The sequence below is a fragment of the Opisthocomus hoazin genome, chromosome 4 (assembly GCF_030867145.1).
Source record: "Opisthocomus hoazin isolate bOpiHoa1 chromosome 4, bOpiHoa1.hap1, whole genome shotgun sequence".
Classification (NCBI taxonomy): domain Eukaryota; kingdom Metazoa; phylum Chordata; class Aves; order Opisthocomiformes; family Opisthocomidae; genus Opisthocomus; species Opisthocomus hoazin.
In genome coordinates this window covers 6,821,738-6,842,207 of record NC_134417.1, presented here as the reverse complement: position 1 = coordinate 6,842,207, position 20,470 = coordinate 6,821,738, and the positions used below count along the sequence as shown (strand labels likewise).

Below are 20,470 nucleotides of genomic sequence, written 5' to 3'. Positions count from 1 at the left end.
CCTTGGCCGGCGGGTTGCTATGGGAACGGAGCGAGCGCATGCGCGCCGCACTTCCCGGCTCCGCCCCGGGGGCGGAGCCTGAGGGGCGGGGCGGAGCGCCTCGGCTTGGCTCTTTCCCCCCTGACGGTGCGCGCGCGCGGGAGCAGTGGCCGGGGTCGGCGGCTGCGTGAGGTGCGGGCGGTGCGTGAGGTGAGCGGAGGCGAGGGGCCTTGCCCTGCCCCGGCGTGGCCGCTCTCTGGAGGGGCGGTGAGGGACAGCCCCTTGCCCAGCTCTGCGGGAAGCCCCGGACCGGCGCTGAGGGAAGGCGGGCGGGAGGGGTGCTGGGGAGATGCTGGCGAGGAGGAAGCGGGCCGGTGGGGGCCGCGGGGCGGGGCGGCGGCAGAGCCGCCCCTTGCTCGGGGGTGTCGGGGAGGTTGGGTAGAGCCCTGCCTGCCCCCGCCGAGCGCGGGGCCTTGCGGTCGCCTGGGCCACCTGAAGTCTCCGCCGGCGGGAGGGCCGCGGAGCTGCGGTTCCCGCTCTCCCGAGCGGCTGAGGGAGCGGCTCCGGCGCCGTTTGCACGCCGCGCTTCGGCAAACGCCCTCGTAGAAAACTTCAGCCGGGTGGTGGAAACCGGAGGGTGAGGAGCGGGATGGACCGGCTGCAGAGGCAGATCGGGGCTGCTCCGAGACGGCGCGGGAGCGCCCAGCCGCTGCCCTGAAGGGAATGCTGTGGGAAAGATCCTTCAGGAGAGATGTCTGCGCTTGGTCCGCGTATTAAAACATAATGTAGCTGCAGCCATTTGCATAAATAGCTCTTCTTCATTTCTTGGTAGCTGTGAGAAACTTTGCTCTTAGCCTGCCTCGAGAAATAGTTGGGTGACAGACAAGCCTCGTGAATTAAAAGAATGTTCTTCTGTGTTCTAGCAGGATCTAGTTTTGTTTGGCTTTGAAAATCTCTCATAGAGAATAGTTAAGCAGGGATGAGTGACATCACTTGGCAGGAAACACTCTTGGAAGAGTTGCTATCAGAGCAATCTCGCATGATAATAAAAGCCTCACAGATAACCTCTTTGGTAGTTGAATACTTCGTAGGTCATAGACCAGCTTATTGACTGAAATAAAGACTTTGCAGATACTGGATTTTATTTTTAGCATGAAATTTCACTTGGAAAGCATGTTGCCCAGTTTTTATTCTGTATATGTAATCAAGATGCTGGATTTTTGTCAGCAAGTTCAGCTTCATGCGAAACACCATCAAATTGCTTTGGTGTTTACCACGTTTACTCTGTCCCTCCCATCAAAAAGCCTTCCTCAGAACTGACCTCTTCCTTATTGTGGAGGGAGAAGAAAAAAGAAAAAAAAAAAAAAAGCACCTTGGTAACTTAACAGTGAAGTTATCATGGTCACTAAAAAGCTGCATCTAAATAAACCTAAAGGAGGTTGCACTTGTATATATATACATGTACAGTAGCTTTGAGAAGCAAATGCCATAGGTGCCAGAAATCATCACCAGTTTGAAAGCAATTTCACCCTCTGTCTAGCACAAAAAAGGTTCAGCTCTTGCCCATCTGCCGCTTGACAGTTTACTTTGACTTCAAGATGGCTTTTTGATGGGAGGGACAGGCTGAAAGGTGCTGTACATTGAAGCAACTTGCTGTCATTTCCCATGAAGTTGAACTTGCTGTCAAAAATCTGCCTGGAAGATGGAAAGAATCAGACAGTGATAATTTCAAATCCGTGGAATGAAAGTGGAAGTGAGCTAGGTAGCTAAGAGGTGGCTATGGTGTGTGGGCTTTGTGAGTGGGATGGGAACAGATACCTTTTTGGTTACAGGGTAAGCCAGGGGAGGGACTAGAAAGGGGACTTGGAGCACTCATCACTTGAAGATACAGCATATGCTGACATTTTATGTGCCCGTAGTAAATGATATTATATGATTGCATGTTGAACTCATACAAGTTAGCGTGATAGAAGTTCTGTTGACAAGTCTTTGTCAAGAGACTTTTTTGCATAGAGGTGTTAGATGAGAGAATTTTTTTTGGTTTCCTGTCTGCTTTGTATCTCAGAGCAATGCAGCTGCATGTGAAAATCTTATCTTGGCAATGGAAGTTAAAATGACTGAGGTTGCAAGCATCCAGATGAAAGAGGAGGAGAAAATGTTGCATTTTGAAGCTGTCAACTCTTTACAGAACACTTGAGCATGAGGAGAATGAGGCTTAAAAAGGAAAGATAATTCACGAGTTGTTTTTTTTAGCTCTCAAAAAACAGTTTCCTGTAAATAGTAAGATGTCTTTAAGCACTGTGTTTGGTTTGGTTGGTTTCCGGAAAGGATGTGAACTTTTCTGTGTCAGGCTTCAAAATGGTTTGTCATATATCTAGCACCCCACATTCATGTTGCTTGAATTTATTGCCAAATGATGCTAATAGGAACAGTGGTTGCTGAAAATTCTGCCCCTTCTTTATACTGAAGAGTCAAATACTTGTACTCTGTGAAGCTATTGACACTGTTTCAGACTCTGGACATCTAATTGAAAATGCTGCTTTTTTCATTTTGCATGCAACAGTGGATGTTATATTGTTTTGTGGGGTTTGTTTTGGTTTTTTTTTTCTCATATGATTTTTAATAAACTGAAAAACATTATTATTTTTCCAGATTTGTTCCTGACCTCCCATAAAAATGTCCAAGGTAAGAACAGCATTTTGTGTCTTCCAGTGTAACAACATGAAACAGATGTTTTGATTTTAAATATTAATCTGCAAGGGTAGAATGTGTAACTTGTGTTTGATGGTGATGTGTATGCTAAAAATAATAATATTGAAAGATGGAGTGATGTAAGTTATTAGTTTCCTACAAGTATAAACCTCTGCAGTCAATTAATACTCTTGGAAGGACTGAATTTTGGTCATGGGGTTGCATACAAGCTCCCTGGTGCATTTTCACTAAGCTTCCATTCTGCTACTGTGTTTTGAGGAGGAATCTTTTAAGAAAAGAATGTTCTTAGATTTAATTTCTTCATTTACTGATAGAGTCAACTGATCTTCTGGTAAAATCCTTCATAAACAATGTGGTAACTTAAAATGTTATTGACATGCTGGAGATTCCTCTAATTCTTGGTCCTCTGCGTTTGGTATAATGAGTAAAACATCCATGTTAGCTTATTGGAGTGAAGTGAATGATAAGGGTACTTGAGTAATGTGTTTGAAGAAAGCAACTAGTAGATCTAAAGATTTCTCTGCAGTACTTGTAGTAGTGAGCATTTGAAACACTGTTGTGTAAATCTGCCTCCCCACCTCCTTTAAAAGAGATGTCTAAAGAGGGCTTCCAGCAGATCACTATCGTTTCGCTAGTTGTTCAGGGTTTTCATTTGGATGTGCTAATGATGGATTAGAAGCAACCACTTTTTTATTTATGTCCATGAACATGGGACACAAGCTTTTTTATTTTGAATGTGTGTGGAGACACTGTTTAAAAAGTCTGTGATTAGTGAATGCACTTCATACTTCAATAACTGTTTGGGGTTTTGTTTCGTTTTAACTTAAGGTAATCTTGGCTGGATAGCTGAATAAATGAAACTGTTTTTTTAAACTCCAGGCGAATGCAGTTGTTCTGTACTTCACTGTGAAACTGTTGAGTAGTACAAACACCTGTGTAGTTTTCTCTCTAGATGTCATGTAGCTTCAAACCATTTGAAATAACTGAGGAAAGCAGTTAAACAAGTATGCCTTGAGTGGTGGCTTACTATTGTCTTATTTTGTTTTATTTTATTTTTAGCAACAGCCTGCTCAGTTTACCAATCCAGAAACCCCTGGCTATGTTGGATTTGCAAACCTTCCCAATCAGGTTCACCGGAAGTCTGTGAAAAAGGGGTTTGAATTTACTCTTATGGTGGTTGGTAAGGAAACATTTTATAGTCTTTCTCAAAATTAGTACTTGCTCACAGGGAATTGGGAATTAAAATTAAAAAAGTTACTTCCACTGTTGTAAGGCTTCAGTTTGCATCAGAAAGCTCTTCTGTGCTGTAGCATTTAACATTCTTTTACAGTTTATTAATGCGTAGAATCATAGAATGGTTTGGGTTGGAAGGGACCTTATAGATCATCTGGTTCCAACCCCCCTGCCATGAGCAGGGACATCTTCCACCAGACCAGGTTGCTCAGAGCTCCATCCAACCTGGCCTCGAACACTGCCAGGGAGGGGGAGCCACAGCTTCTCTGGTTAACCTATGCCAGGGCCTCACCACCCTCATGGTGAAGAATTCCTTCCTAATATCTAATCTAAATCTGACCTCTTTTAGTTCATGCAGCAGTTGTTCTCCACACTACAAGCCATGTTTGAATACATTAATAAGTTTGTGGGTGAAGAAATTCTGTTGTGCGTTCCAGTGATCATTACTTCCTTCCTTCTCTTCTGTCTTACCAGATTCAAGCATTCCATTTAAAATATAGTTTAAAACTGGTTTTGCATTTGAATACAACCTTTGCTTGCATGTCTTGATTAAGAGAACAGTGCTAATGAGACTATTCTATTTAAAATGCTCTTTATGCTTCTGTAGTTCAAAAGAATATGAACTCTGGTCTTTCCACCCCTTCTAAATACTCTTGTAGGAGAAGAATGAGAATTTGATTAGTTGGTTTTGCTGTGAGCTGTTACTTTTTAAATTTATCTTGATTTTCTATTGAAAACTGTAATTTAAAGTTTAATTCTATTCGATATTTCATTGAGAATCTGTGTTGGTATCTGGAATGGAAAGAAAAATCTAGTGTGTCTGCAGAAATACCTTGATTCTCTCAGAAGCTGGTGTTAATTTTTGCAGATTAAATAGGCTCCCAAGTCAGGCTTGGCCATCTTCTCTATCTCTCTTAGTCATAGTGCTTGGGAGCTATAACTTCTGGGTTTTGGTGTTTGAGTTCTGTAATTCTCGCTTTTAAAATAGGCTTTTGCAAAAACTACTCTAATAGCATTAGGTTCTTTGTTACCTGGCGTCACAAGAAGTAAATCCCATTTGTGTGTTACATTTGTCCAAGAGAGGTCACAGTGGAAATGAGCAGGAGAGGTTGGGCAGTATGGTACATGATAGGAGGTATTTAAGTTCTTAATTGTTTTGGATTCCAGTAGTTACAGAAAGTGTCTGTCCTCCAACCTCTCATTAGTTTTGCCAAATGACAGCCCTAACATTGCTTTTATCCTGTTTCTGTTTTTTGTAGTGGAGTGTTGGACAGAGTTGGCCCTTATTTTTGTCTTCCTAGAATTCTATCATAGTTGCTTACTGTATCTTTCATTGGATTTGCTTAGGATAATATCATAATGGATATCTTATAAAATCTGAGGGTAAAGCCAAACTGTAAGCAGATGTTTCACATTCTCGTATCTACTGGAACTATTCAGAATTTACTGTTGAGTGATCCTAAAAATCTGAACAGTTCTGAGAAACAAAAGATGTGCTTTCTCTGCTGCAGCTGAACTTAATTTTCAGATGTATTTGAGATTAATTGCAAATAGTACCATGTGAAATAGTTCTGGCAGAAATCTATGTAAAATTACATAGACCAAACAGTTGTTTCTAGCCTCTTGTAAAATAGAAAACAGGGGGGAAGTGACATGGTGTCAGAGTAACAGAAACGCAATTAATCTGACCCATTTTTCAGAGTAAAATTCAACTTTACAGTTGTTGCCTGCGAGTATTGTAAGGGATAAAGGGGAAGAGAATTTGAAGAAAAGTAATTTCACTGAAAATTTGCAATGATATTTTAAGATACACTAGCAGAGGGAGGCAGTCGATGTAAGATAAAATAAACTGTGATTTAAATTGTTGATTATTTCAACAGTTTGGCATGTGCATTCTTTCTTTTGAAATGTGCATGGGTTTTAAGTATGTTCTCTTGTGGGCTATATTACAACGCCTGTACTGAACTATTATTCTTCATGAAGTTGCCATGCTTCTTAATTTCTGCACAGGAGAATGTTTCTTTAAAAGCTATCTGCCCTGACAAAGTCCTAATCAATGATTTTTCTTCTTCGCATTTTTTCTGCTATTGTTTATTGTGGTTTGTGAAAATATGAGCTGGGGTTTATAACAATTTGGCTTCTTGGCTGTGTTGCTTCCAAAGGAATCCTAACCACTTGTGTTTAGTAACAATTTCACGTTCATTCTCATTATTAAGCTATGAATTCATTTAAACGGTAATTTCACTTGAGAGTCACTGAAGTCTAACTACTGTGGCCAGTAGCTAAAATAACTACTCTTTTCACTAATCCTTGACAATGACTATAAAAACTGATTTGTTTTATATGTAATATAGAATGTGCCACTGTTTAAAATAATACTATTTTTTGTTTTGCTGAAGTGATGCCCTGTGACTGTTGAGTTACTCTGGCTGCATGTTTCTTTCACTGGTGAAGGCTGTGCTGGTAAAGTCTGATCTCAAGAGATTCATTTTATCAGGCATTAAAAATTGGCAGCTCCTAGTCAAATCTTTACTTAAAAAAATAATTCCATTGCTTTTCTTTTTTTTTGGATATTTTTGTCAGACTCCTATTGCAGAATAGTTTGTGGTATTTAGAGGGATCATGTGGCCCATCATTTTTAACATCTAAATTTTTAAATTCATTCTGTCAACACCTGAAATAAAACAAGAATTCTAGAAAAGGGATTGTTCAGTGAATTGGAGTACTGAGCACTTCAAGTTGCTGGTCTTTTTTATGCTGTGAATGTTTGTTCTGATGAAGATCTTGATCTTTAGCTAGTTAGTTGGCTTTTGAATTTTCCTCATGGCTCAGTCAATAGCCCTAGAACAAAAATATATTTATGGTATACTTTGGTAATCCCCAGTTTCATCAGTGAAAAAATTGCTCTATGCGTATGCTCCGTGTCCATGTCATATTCCTCTTCCCTTGGGTTCTTGTTCGCCATATTAGCATGAAAAGCAGAAACAAATCTCACTTTATGATGACTGACTATGCAGAAGTTCAGCAGTGCCTTTTTTGTTGTTTAAATTGATGATGTAGCCTAGGGAGGATCTAGCTTCTCACTGTATATGATCTTTCACATTGTGGAGTGACAGCAGAAAATCACACCTTAAAAAATCAGGAGATATTAAATAGGAAGTTTTAAGCCTAAATTGATCAGAACTGCACTTGACTGGCAGATTTAATTACAAATTATCAGTGAAAGCTCTGAGAAAGTGTTATAAAGCTGAGATATAACAATTGTTGTTCAGCATCTTTGTGCAAACTTTTCTAATGCAAAATTCTAAGCTGTAAATTTTTAAATCACAATTAAAAGATTTACATTTAACGTGAAAAAATGTATAGTCAGGTGATATTGTCTGGATACAATTGAAATTAATTATGTAAATATGTTGAATTTATCTTTAATCACAGGTGAATCTGGATTGGGAAAATCTACATTAATAAACAGCCTCTTCTTGACAGATCTCTACCCAGAAAGGATAATCCCAGGAGCTGCTGGTAAACACACAACTTGTTTCTGTGTTCTTCGCGATTTTTGGAGTTGAATGCTTTTATCTTTCGATTTTAGTAACAACCAGTAGTGATTTCTAGCTGTAATAATTTCTAATGATACTTGAACGGTTTAATAGAATTGGTTCCTCCTCTACCCAGGATGTATATGGGGTCTTTGTTGTTTAGTCATCGGGTGTATTCATGTTGGCACCTAGAAAGTTGATCCCTTCTTTTGCTTAAAGAAAAGTCATAGTGTCACACCAAGATAATCAATCAACTAAAACAATCAGAAAATTTGTTTAATTTTTAATCTATTCCAATTCTAAACATATGCATTGTTTATGCCTGCTTGGACTTGCAACTTGATTCCTTTGCTTTGGGTTGACATTTGATGAGTGTGAACTTCACCTGCTTTTCTTCTGGAGTCCCTTGTCTGTTTTTTATTCTGTTAACCAAGGCATACAATAATTCAGCAAAAGAGAATATTGTAAGAAAATAGAGGAAGATGCTGGTTTTTTCCCTCTTTGCTACTTGTTGAATGACTTGCTTTAACAATTTATAACATTAGCTGACAATTACTTATCACTTTCAACCTTAGGAAAAAAATCCATTGCGTATAATTTGGTATTGTTCTCCAGATTGCTGGTTGCCTACAGTTTTTTCTCAGTCCCTTTTGCCTTAGTTTCTACATTATGTATATCTCAAAGTGACGTAGTCTTATAAATTGTAATCTGAAATATAGGTTATTGTCTTTTAGAGAAGATTGAACGCACTGTGCAGATTGAAGCCTCAACAGTTGAGATTGAAGAGAGGGGTGTGAAACTACGTCTGACGGTTGTAGATACACCAGGATATGGGGATGCTATCAATTGTCGAGACTGGTATGTACACAGAATATATATTGATCTATGTATGACAACTGACATCCATTTCGTATTTGTTCTGGGGGTAAGGCGGGGGGGGGGAATAAGTAACTGAAGTGGGGCTATATTAATGATGATATGCAGTTCAAAGCAAGGTGGCCCTAGCTCTTTTAAACCCTTCCATTCCAAAGGTGATTCAAAGTGATTGTAATGTTAAATCAGTATCCCTCTTTTTGGTGTGTTATGTGAAGTGCTGAATTTGAGATCTGATTTTTGGAGAGATGGATGTTTTTTCTGATTTTAAGGAAGCTTAATTCAGGTGTCATGAGTTCATTCACATAGCTGTAAAGGGGCATCAATAACTTCCACACAGAACTTGAAATAAATTGTGACACAGATATTTTGGTTTATTATTTTCTTAGTTAACTTCATTAAGTTTGGAAGAGTTTTAAGTGAACAGTGACCTTGATTTCTGTTACATTCAGAAGGCAACAGAACCATTGGGACATAGTTCAGAAATTTAACAATACTCTGAGAAAGTAATTCATCTAGTCTTTAGTGCAAGTAAAAATCCTCTTTTAGATCTTTTCCACATTTGAGTGTTCTCAGATTCTGCATTTTCATCATCTTTGGGTTTGATTGCTTGGGGTTTTTTGAGAAATTTACATTACAGTAAGTACTGAGAAATAATCTTGAGATCAATGGCAATCAGTTTTCAATGGTAATCCCTCTTCCCACATCTCTCAAGGCAGGGACTGGGGAAATGAAATCCCTTCCATCGTAAGTGAAGATCAGGTTTGAGTCCCCCTGAGGAACCTGAACATACATAAGTCCATGGAACCTGACAAGATGCATCCCATCTCGTCAAGTTATCTATGGCAGATGTAGGTGCCAAGCTACTCTCCGTCGTATTTCAGAAGTCATGGCAGTCAGGCAAAGTCAGCAGTGACTGGAAAAGGAAACATCACATTCATTTTTAAAAAGGGTAAAAAGGACCCTAGGAGCTACGGACGAGTCAGCCTTACCTCCATTTCTGGTGAGATCATGGAATAGATCCTCCTGGCAGATATGTTGAAATGTATGGAAGACAGGGAGGTGATTAGACAAAGCCAGTATGGCTTCACCAAGGGTAATTTGTGCCTGACTAATCTGGTGGCCTTCTGTGATGGAGTGGATAAAGGAAGAGCTACTGATGTCACCTAACTGTACTTCTGTGCAGCCTTTCATATGGTCCTCCATAAAATTCTTGCCTCTAAGTTGAAGAGATACGGGTTTGATGGATGGACTGTTAGATGGATAAAGAATTGGCTGGATGTCTGTGTCCAAAGAGTCAGTCAATGGCTCGAAGTCTTAAGTGGAAACCAGTAATGAGTGGTGTCCCTCAGGGGTTGTTAATGGGACCAATACTGTTTAATATCTTCATCAATGATGTAGTGGAATTGAGTCCACCCTCGGCAAGTTTGCTGACGACACCAAGCTGAGTGGTGTAGTTCATTCACTAGAGGAAGGGATGCCATCCAGGGGGACCTTGGTAGGCTTGAGGAGTGGGCCCATGCAAACCTCGTGAAGTTCAACAAGGCCAAGTGCAAGGTCCTGCACATGGGTTAGGGAAATTCCTCAATATCAATACAGGCTGGGAGATGAATGGGTTGAGACAGCCATGCAGAGAAGAATTTGGGGATGCTGGTGGATGAAAAATTGGACATGAGCCAGCAATGCGCACTTGCATCCCCGAAAGCCATTTGTATCCTGGGCTGCATCAAAAGAAGGGTGGCCAGCACACTGAGAGAGGTGATTCTCTCCCTCTACACTGCTCTTAGGAGACCTGCATCCAGCTCTGGGGCTCCCAGCACAAGAAAAACATGGGCCTGTTAGAGTATGTCCAGAGGGGGGCCAAGAAAATGGTCTAAGGGCTGGAACAGCAGTGAAGAAAGACTGAGAGTTGGAGTCGTTCAGCCTAGAGAAGAGAAGGCTCTGGGGAGACTTACTAAGGCCTTTCAATATATAAGGGGCTTATAGGAAAGAGAGAGAGACTCATTACCAGGTACTGTAGTAACAGGGCAAGGGGCAACAGTTTTAAACTGAAGGAAAGTAGATTTAGGTTGGACACAAGGAAGGAAGGTTTTTTTACAATGATGGTGATGAGACACTGGAACAGGTTTCCCAAAGAAGTTGTGGATGCCCCATCACTGGAAGTGCGCGTGGTCAGGTTGGACAGAGTTTTGAGCAACCTGGCCTACTGAAAGATGTCCCTGCCCATGGCAAGGGGGTTGGACTAAGTGATCTTTAAATGTCCTTCCAATCCAAACCATTCTGTGATTTTAAATCAACTTGGAACAAGAAGCTTAGGTTATCTTGAGCATGTGTAATTAATACTAGTCAAAAGATAAATACTAACCCAAGAGACACTTGCTGTAGAAGTTAAAATGTGTGTTATATTTATGTATATTTTATCTTAATAAACTACTACACTTTTTTTTTATATTATTCTAGAATTCAAGTAAAATTTTAAGATTTATGCTCTTCTACTCTTACAGTCTTACAGCGCCAGTAAATTAAGTTTTTGTTTGTCAGCAGGATGTCTTGGTGTTTTAATATTACATTGACCATTTGGGAACGAGCATGGTTTCTTGAATCCGTATTTGTTTTACAGTTTTAAGACCATAATCTCTTACATTGATGAGCAGTTTGAGCGATATCTGCATGATGAGAGTGGTTTGAACAGAAGGCATATCATAGATAACCGAGTTCATTGCTGCTTCTATTTCATTTCACCATTTGGTCATGGGTAGGTGTTTCTCTGTCATTTTATTTCTTAAATAATTTTACTTTGGGGAGTTGGTTTGTGCCCGTTGACTTAAATTTTCAGAATCAAGATTTCCATTACTTAAGGAAGTACTAGAGCTGTTGGAATTAATTGAGTGCGTTCTTTCTGTGTAAGGAGAGATACCAACGTTGGTGTGAAAATAAATTGGTAATTTAGATTAAAAATAAATTTAACTTTTTTCATAATTTAATTCTAGCCTTAAGCCTCTGGATGTTGAGTTTATGAAGGCCATACACAACAAAGTAAATATTGTACCAGTGATTGCAAAAGCTGATACGCTTTCTCTGAAAGAGCGAGAAAGACTAAAGAAAAGGGTAAGTGTTTTTCTAGCTTGCAGAAAAATATTGTACTTTGGTTATAGCAGCATGATCACTAAAGAGAGGCGCATTCTTGTTCAACCTTACTCTGTCCTAGCCAAGAGAAAAAGAATCTCATGCACAGTGTAACGTTGTTTAATACATAGTTTGATATCTTGTAAATTCTTTTATTATGTATTTCACTGCGAAATTGTCCTTAAAATGTTGCTTGGAAAATGGCAGATTAGCTGCATTTACAATTACATCATGAGTGAATTTTGAAACTTTGGCAAAATATTTAAACGCATTTGCTAATGGTAATTGCTGCCTTACCTGTTTAATCAGTCACAAAGCGGAGACATTATCTGCATCTATAATGTGCATGTATTTTTTTGTCAGTCAGAATTCTGATGTTTGAAAAATAGGATTTTCAGAGATTTTTCTGATTTTGGGGTTTATAAATTTATAAAGGATTTTTAGAATTAACTTGCCTGAAGGCACAACTGATTCAGTCTTAGCTGTTATATTTAAAACTGTCTGTGATTTTTTCAGTTATTCTGAAAATCTATAGTTATCTTACCCAACTTGCAATAAAAATAGAGAAGTATACTTTAGTTTGATATATATTACCGTGCTAGCATTCTGCAGAAATAAAGGTGGTTTTGTTTGTTTTTTCAGCGAGCAAATTTTGTGTTTATGGCAACTGGATTCCAGCTGTAGGTGCAATTCCTAGCAATCATGAAGACAGAAAAAAGTATTTGTCCTGTCTGTAGCTCAGTTAGGTTTTTAAACACTCCCACTCCTACCTCCCAAATAGTAATTCAGAGGCAAGAGCAAGGAGTTTTAGGCTGTTCAAAGCAATTATGACTTCTGAGTCAATGCTTCATAATTAAAAAAAAAAAATTGCAAAGGTTTAAAAACTCAGTTTCTTATGTGTAATCCACACAGGACAGTGTTTATTTGAACCCTATTGTTTGTCTGAATGTCTGTGACAAGTAGTTGTTAGATTTCATGAAGAAATACGGTGTTTAAAACCAAACACTTGTCAAGTAATTTGGAACAGTAAGATGGGCCCAAATTTCTCAAGAGAATCTGTATAACTGGTTAAGTAATTTTACCTTAAGATTTAAAAGTACAGACTTTACATGTATATTATCTTAATGTCTTATGTTATAAATCTCAGATTCTGGATGAAATAGAAGAGCATGGCATCAAGATTTATCACCTGCCTGATGCTGAATCAGATGAGGATGAAGATTTTAAAGAACAGACCAGACTCCTGAAGGTATGACTGGCTTCATAGGCTACATATTTGGATAATATACTGTATCTTTTCAGACTGCTCAGGTGGCTTTAGCACAAGATACATACTGTGACCTGCGATGGGACCTTGAGTGAGTCACTGTGTCTCTATGCCCAGGCTTCCCTATCTGGAAGATGGTGGCAACAATGATTTTTTTTTTTTTTTTTTACATCTTCAAATTAAAAGCATTCTAAACTTTCTACCATAATATGCAGTGCTGAGCGGAGCAAGAATTGTTCTTGGAGTTGTTTGTTCTGGTTCATTATTAGTAATTTTTGCCTTTTTGGTTTTTAGGCCAGCATTCCATTTTGTGTAGTGGGATCCAATCAACTGATTGAAGCCAAGGGTAAAAAAGTTAGAGGTCGACTCTATCCATGGGGTGTAGTTGAAGTGGAGAATCCAGAACATAATGACTTCCTGAAGCTGAGGACCATGTTAATGTAAGTTAGAAAATTCCAATTAAATGGTAGTTTAAAAATCAATCACCAGGAAGATACTCAAACACTGTATTGGAGGTTTGGAGCGGTGTTGGAATCCTTGGAGACATTCAGAATTTGTCTGGAGAAGGCCATGAGCAGCCTTGATCTAGCTGGCCTAGGCAGAGATTGGACCACATAGGCTTCATAGGTTCTTTACAATCTGAATTGCTTAGTGATTCTGTGAAAATAAACCTTTGTCTAATTCTTTTGCCGAACAGTGTTGTATTGCTGTTCACATCCCCAGGAACATAAAACAGACTGCTTCACACCTTGTGCTTATTTAAATATATCTATGTGTAGATATCTGTAAAGGAGCAGACTTCAAAAGTCCACTGATTTTTTTTTTTTTCCAGGCTTTGCTACTGTGCTTCCCCTGCCCAGCACTGCTTCATCAAACACCTCACCCAGGAGGACAGCTTATGTCAGGGCTGCCTCAGGGTCTGAGGTGGTCTCTCTGCGTGTCTTTTATTGCACCGATTTAACTTAAATTAGCTCTTCTGTTAACATGTTAAATAAGGGTGTACGTGATGGACACATTGACTCAATACAGTGCTGAATGTGAGAGTTGGTTAAGCAAGCTGACGTGGCACAGGTTTTTTTTATCTTTCAATTATTTTCTTCCTGCAGCACCCATATGCAAGATCTTCAGGAGGTGACCCAGGATCTTCACTATGAGAACTTCCGATCTGAGAGGCTGAAACGAGGCGGCAGGTTGGCATCTTATGGTTACATGCTGTTCCTTCGTCTTCTGAATTTTTTGCTCTCTCTCTCTCTCTCTCTGTCTTTCCTACCATTTCATTGCTAGGACTTGGTAGATCATGGACAGCTGTGTAGCTCCAGTTAGCACCAAGTTCAGTCAACCAGCTTACACTGAGTATAAGAAAAAGTATTATGTAAATCTGAAGAGACAGTTGTGGCATTAAAAGGGTATAGTTGGATCTCTGCTTTGTTTTAAGTCTTGAACCCCGTTGGATTGGAGTGTTTGAGGTAAGGCAGGCAGGCAGATGTCTATGATAAATGTTGTCTTAAAAAATCTGCAAGTTAGGTCAGTGCTGATGCGTTAAAAAAGGGGGTTTCGCGGAATTAATTACTGGGATCTTTGGACTGCGTCTTTAAAAAGAGAACCTCAAGCCCTTCTGCAGTCCTTTATTAAGCATGGTTTACATAAATAATTTTCTTTGCATAGCATTCGCAGGATAATGTCTTTCAGCCCTATTTTGAGCTGTGGTGGGTAGGGCACAGCTTTCCTGGTAAGAGATACAGACAGAACACCCCATTTTTAACTAAAATAGCAGGGTTTGCAAAGTTGAGTTTGTCAGTTCTTGTTGAAAACCGGGTATGTCCTGATTTAGATTTTTCAGTTGCTTCTTTTATTTCAACCACTAGAGGGTTTCGTAATTGCACGTTTCAGGGGGTTTGATATATTTTGCAAAGCTTTTTCCATCATGCTGTTGAGGTTTTGTCATATGCCTAGTCAGTTTTCAGGAAAAAGAGTTTGTGTCTGTCTAGCATTGGCCTACGAGTCCAGTTTTCCCTTCAGCCAAGGTGATACGCTTTTCTCCCCTGACTTTTAAATCCTGTCTTCTGAAGTTCAAGCTAAAAAAAAATATTTTTGCCAAGTTCTGGTACCTGTTGAATAACAGGAATGTACAAAGGTCTTAGAAGTAATGGAACCTAAGGTCATCCAGAGTTAAAATAATGTTTACCAATTTTTAGAGGATTTAAAGTTGCTTCTGCCAAGGACCTGTGACATTAAGTTGCTGTTAAATTGGGGTATCTTTCCTTGTGAATGTAAAGCATGTTTTTGTATCTTTTCTAGTTAAGTGGCCCATATATCTTTGTTTCACATTTCTGAAGTGGTGCTAGAATGTAGTTAAGTTTATCATAATGGAGGGTAGTTTGTGTGTGAATTTATTTCGAACTTGCACCTAACCCAGGGACAGTGCTTGGCAATTAGTGCTTGTTGAGTGTATTCACTAACGTTCTTAGAGGCTTATATTTGTTTTCTCAATGTAAAATTGGAACGTGCCATTAATCAAGAGTTTGCTAGATAGTGATGGAAAGGATTTGCTTAATTTTGACAGGAGTGATAAATGTTTGTACTATACTTTAACATGTTTATACAAAAGAAATCTTGCAAAACCAAAAGTGACTATACTAGAAATATAATCAGAGTTCAAAGTCTTAAGTGGATAAAGAGCTCCTCTAACTGGAAGGATTCCAGAACGTACGGTGGTTGTGTTACTTCTATGGTTTTAGTTAAGAGCCTTTTAGATGTTTGGTAGCAAACATGGTTCATGAAGTTAGAGATGGGCTAGAACTGCTTCAAAGGAAGGTTCTGCCTGGAGGTAGCCAGGTTTCCAGATACAGAATTTCTTAGAGCACTGGTTATTTTACATGTTGCTCCCATATTTCTGTTAACATCTTGTCCAGCATTACCTTGAACTTATATTTTGATTTAGTTGTATTGATTTATTGCACCAATACAAGAGAAGAATTGAGTATATGTTTGCAGTGTTTCTGAATTTGCTATGTCTGTTGGGTACTCAAATTGCAATCAGCTGAGATAATGTTCTGCTCAGGTCATCTGTTACACTTGAATACTGTCCAGAAATAGTTTTCCTTGATACCTACATGCGAAGATCTGTCATGTGTTAAAGTTATAGCTAGAATGGTTTTTGAAGTTTATACTTGTTCTGGTCATAACTTTATGAAGGAGTAAGGGATAAACTGGTGTCTTAAAAATTATTTAAAAATCAAAACATCAATTGCAGCTATATGGGGAAAGTATTTAATTTTGTTTGTATCATGAAATTCTGACATTCAAGATGTGTTCTAAGAGCCTTGATTTTGTCAACAAAGCGTTCTCTGGAAGTTCAAAATCTGAGATGTATGCATGTTATTGAACAATATTAATCTCATTTTAGGAAAATAGAAGATGAAGAAGTAAATAAAGACCAGATTCTGCTTGAAAAAGAAGCTGAAGTAAGATGACAGAACTCTGCACTCTTGTGATGAGGGAATTTTTATTATTGTATTGCTACTTAGGTCAAATGATGTTATATGATGTTGGTAATTTGTAAAGGAGAAGACAGAATTTGCTAATATAAAGTTATTCAAGGTGCACTAACAAAACACAATGTAGAGGAGTCTCAGGATAGTGATTTATGGGAACAAGTGGAATCTGGTAGAATGCCTGATTCCATTGTACTAGTCAGCAGTGGATGTAATGCACGTTGTTTGGGGAGGGAGAGCCATCCACACATGAGGAAAGGTTCTAAAGTTAGCACCTGCAGGCTGGGAAAAAGTCAGTTCAGCTGCAAAGGAAGGAACAATGGTAGGGATTGTCAGGAATAAAGAATGAAACAGAAATTCTCATTCTGCCATTATGATTAATCCATAATGCATAGCTGTAAGACTGTTTTCATAGTCCCCGTAACCTAAAGAGGATATAGCCAAGACTAGAAAAAGTACAGTGAATAGCAAAAAGTGGGCAGAAATGCTGAAGTGGAGATCTGAAGCGGGTCCTGTACAAGGGGAAATCAGGTTAATGTTCTGGTTGGGAAGCAGATGACAGAGGGAAAAGATACAGTAAGGGGCTTACATAATCATAGATGGCAGGATAAATGGGAATCTACTACACAAGAAACAGCTCACATTTAGTGAGATTAATAGGTGGCTGATTTCAAATAAAAGATACTTTTAAGATAGTCTGTCAATTGTGGAACTCATTAGCATGGAATTTTATGCATAGCAAGAATGCAGATAAGCTCAAAAATGCTGAGAGACTGGAGAGTTTTATTTTCTCCATGAATGTCCTCACTAAACACAAAGGTAGATTTTTTTGGTTTAGCAAGTTCAGAATTGACAGATGTCTAGAGTTTGAGAGCATACGTCAGGAAATACTGGCTGTGTGCACCTAGCTGTTAGGCTCTTCCATGCATTTGCTCCTAGCCAGTGTTTGAGAGAAGGCTGAGTGAGATGGACTTTTTAGCCTGTCCTAGCACAAGCAGACGTTCAGTCTTCTATTAGTGGTCTTCGTGGCTATCCAAGTCCCAAAATATAACTAGAGTAAAAATGAAGAGGGTCATTGTTTCAAGGAGTATGAAAAAAGAATAATGTAAACATTTTACGGGTTTAACTTGTCATTTGTGGAGTCCTGGCTGGACGAGAGGTGACATAGCTTGGTGCGTTGAGCAACCCAGGTTCCGATCCAGAAGTGAGCCTGGGGAGCGGCTGACACGGAACACTGCTGGGAAGACAGAGCGATGAGCTCGGGACACTGGAGCAGGGGGAACGTCACCGTTTCCTGCCACACTGTCACTTCCTTCCTGCCACGTTGCTGTTTCCTGCCACAGTACTGTTTTCACATCGAGATGCAGCTCTGCACCAATTGCAACGAGTTGCAGTAGTTTTGCCTATATATGGATTAGGGGTTTAACCACTCAGATGCTGTAATAGTTTTGCTATATAAACCTTGTTTTTGCTGACTAATAAGGGTGAACGATCATACTCATATTGGGGTCACATCGTTACAACGGATCCGTAACCCACGCCAACAGTCATTAAGCTTAACAGTGTAGTTTGAGTTTAAAGTGCACAAAGGCAAAGACACCCAGCAATATTTCAGTAGTGAGACTGGCTTCCCACCTGTCAGAGCTGGGTACAATAAAAGAATTTAAGTATTATACATGCAACATAGCTGAATTAATCTTCATAGCTGAGTTACATGATTACCCTGTGTTTAAATGTAGGTCTCCTTGGATGGTTTGTCTGTAATACTTGCTTCCACATAGTCATCACTGGCAAGGGAGCTGTGAAGTAATCTGGACAATTTATTTTAGTGACCGATACAGGTGTAGTTTGGAGGGACATAAACAAGCTGCTTTTCTTCTGGTGATAAGCCTTAGTAACTGTAAATATTTGTTCAGCACTTCAGCATTATCATTTTTATGCATTTAACATCAGAGGAAGTAGAGACTTCCATTTAGGGATGCTTAAAAATATCATCCCAGATTGCAATAATAAAGCCTGCTTATTTCAGTCAGTAAATTTCCAGCCTCTTGAGGGATGAAGAAGAGCAGTAGAAGAAGATGCCATAACCTGAGATTATTACCATAACCTGATTGTTACCTATCAGATAAAGATAATGCAGATATGTGTTCCCTTTTTAATATAAATAATTAATAGTGTGGTGGAAGCAAAAACTCGTATTCTGAGGTGAGATTAGGCTACAGGATGCTTCTGTGCTACTTTTCCAGCTTCGTCGTATGCAAGAGATGATTGCGAAAATGCAGGCGCAGATGCAGATGCAGATGCAAAGTGGAGAAGGAGATAGCAGTGCAGTTCATGGACACCATGTATAAAGTCTTTGGTAAGATGTTCGAATAGCCAAGAGAAAAACCATTTATTGTGGTTGGTAATAGGAAATTTGGGAAAAGTGTTTACAAGATGGCTTTGCATAGGTTTCAAATCTTAATTTTAATTTTTAAGGTTTAACTGCTGTTTGTGAAGTGGAATGGCTTGGAGCCAAACTAAACATCAGTGTGGAGGGGTCTGGGGGTGTGTGTATTTTAAAATTTTCGAGAACGTCAATACAACATATGCTGGCAAGAATCATGGTAGGAGTCTTTTAATGTAAACAGGTGATTCTCAAACTCATGATAAAGTCATTGTTACACAGTGACTTCTAAAATGTGTGCAGTTCTTTCAGGTTTGTAACTGTAAGATAGCTGAACTTGAATTGTATTTTTCTGTCTTGCTTTTAGATTACTTTATACCCTGACTTAAAGGAGACTTTCTGGAGTTGAATTACAGTGGTGTTATACCAGAAAGGATGCCTTTTGCTCAACATGTGACTTGGAGTCTGCTTTAGAGTTTAACATGGAAATGCATTGTGGTAACTCTTGTGATATGTGTTTCATAACATGTAGTCAGTTCTATTTTATATATTATACACATTTGACTTTGGTTTTGTTTAGTAATTCTTATATTAATCTTATTTTCAATTTCCCATTGTATTAGGGATACAAAATAGACATTGAAACTTCTGTAGCCTGATATAGCATTAGATAATTTTTTTTTTAATATGGCTTATTAGCTCCCTGCTTTTAACTTCATGTTACGTTTAGAAATAAACAGCTGTCAATGATACCTTGTTCAGTGTCATGTAATAGTCACCTCTCTTAAGGATCCCTGCAAGGTTAATTTTATATTTTTTGTAGTGTTTACAGGTGTGTGTCTGTGAGACTAGTAGCCCTTTTTGTGTCTCTTCTCAGTGCAGATGATTTCCTTGCCCCTTGCAAGTATCAAGTTAAAATTCAAGCATGCCTTGTGTCTTAACAAAAGAAATAAGAGGAAATGCCTGTTTCAGGGGTGCACTGTATTTTATGTGACAGGCATTATTTCCTTCAGATTTAACCTTGAGGGCTGTATGTTCTTTATTGTTTGCCTAAAATCTATTCTCTATTGCAGATAATTTTTAAGAGTTTCTTGTAGGTCAGCACAAATCAGTCCTGCTATTTTCTGGCATTACTGTAGCCAAATAAACTTGATTAATGCTGATACTGTTAAATGAGGTAAACCCCAAAGAGTAGTTTTCTATGCACGGGTGTTTCTTATATCCAAATGCGTAAGAAATTCTATAATTCCTAATGAGTATTTTTGTACGATTTTTAGGGCATTGCAAACTGTTAATTGCTAATTGTAGTATGAAATATATACTAGCACACTTCTCTTTTTTTAAAAGTGATCTGTGCCTGACAGGATCAGTGCAAACTGTATTTTAAGGCCTTGCTCCAAGATGGAGTTAGCAGTATTACTTCGGAAGTGACTCTGATGAACTTCGGGTTTTTTAGGCCAAGGTCACTTTCCTTAACACAGATAGTAAAGAAGACTGGTTCTTAGCTTGCCTGGGCTTCTACTACATGCCATATCTGGTATTGTATTTGCAGTACGTAATAACAGCTATAGTATACAGCTACACAGGTGGTTGCTGATAGGGTGAGCAGTGATACACAGTGGTTGTTTTTTTCTACTACTTCTGGTAAAGCCAGCAATCAGATTTCCTAATCTCATCCGTTACAAAATGTTGGTATCTGGACAGCTAATAAATAGATAGAATTCCAGTTTTTTTCTCTTCTTCGAGCTCAGGTGTGCTGTGACTTTTAAAATTTTTTTAATGCTTCTTTGAAAAAATTAATCGGATTTCTACAGCTAACGTATAATTCCAGTGGTACTTAAGTGGCTAGATTGACTATAAA

General features: G+C 38.9%; 1 protein-coding gene across 4 annotated transcripts; it reads left to right on the top strand.

The window, feature by feature from the left end:
- The first annotated feature begins 75 nt into the window (after positions 1-75).
- On the top strand, positions 76-20,232 carry SEPTIN2 (septin 2). Of its 4 annotated transcripts, none has more exons than XM_075417783.1 (13): positions 76-189; positions 2,632-2,664; positions 3,751-3,871; positions 7,360-7,446; positions 8,198-8,321; positions 10,957-11,091; positions 11,327-11,444; positions 12,610-12,711; positions 13,024-13,169; positions 13,836-13,919; positions 16,136-16,193; positions 18,470-18,582; positions 18,977-20,232. In XM_075417783.1, exons 2-12 carry the CDS (start codon positions 2,656-2,658, stop codon positions 18,572-18,574), a joined length of 1,089 nt encoding a protein of 362 aa, XP_075273898.1. In that variant the 5' UTR covers positions 76-189; positions 2,632-2,655; the 3' UTR covers positions 18,575-18,582; positions 18,977-20,232. The 4 variants fall into 4 exon arrangements, with proteins under 4 accessions (XP_075273898.1, XP_075273901.1, XP_075273899.1 ...); XM_075417784.1 differs by lacking the exon at positions 76-189 and adding an exon at positions 543-616; XM_075417785.1 differs by lacking the exon at positions 76-189 and adding an exon at positions 744-764.
- Positions 20,233-20,470: the final 238 nt, after the last annotated feature.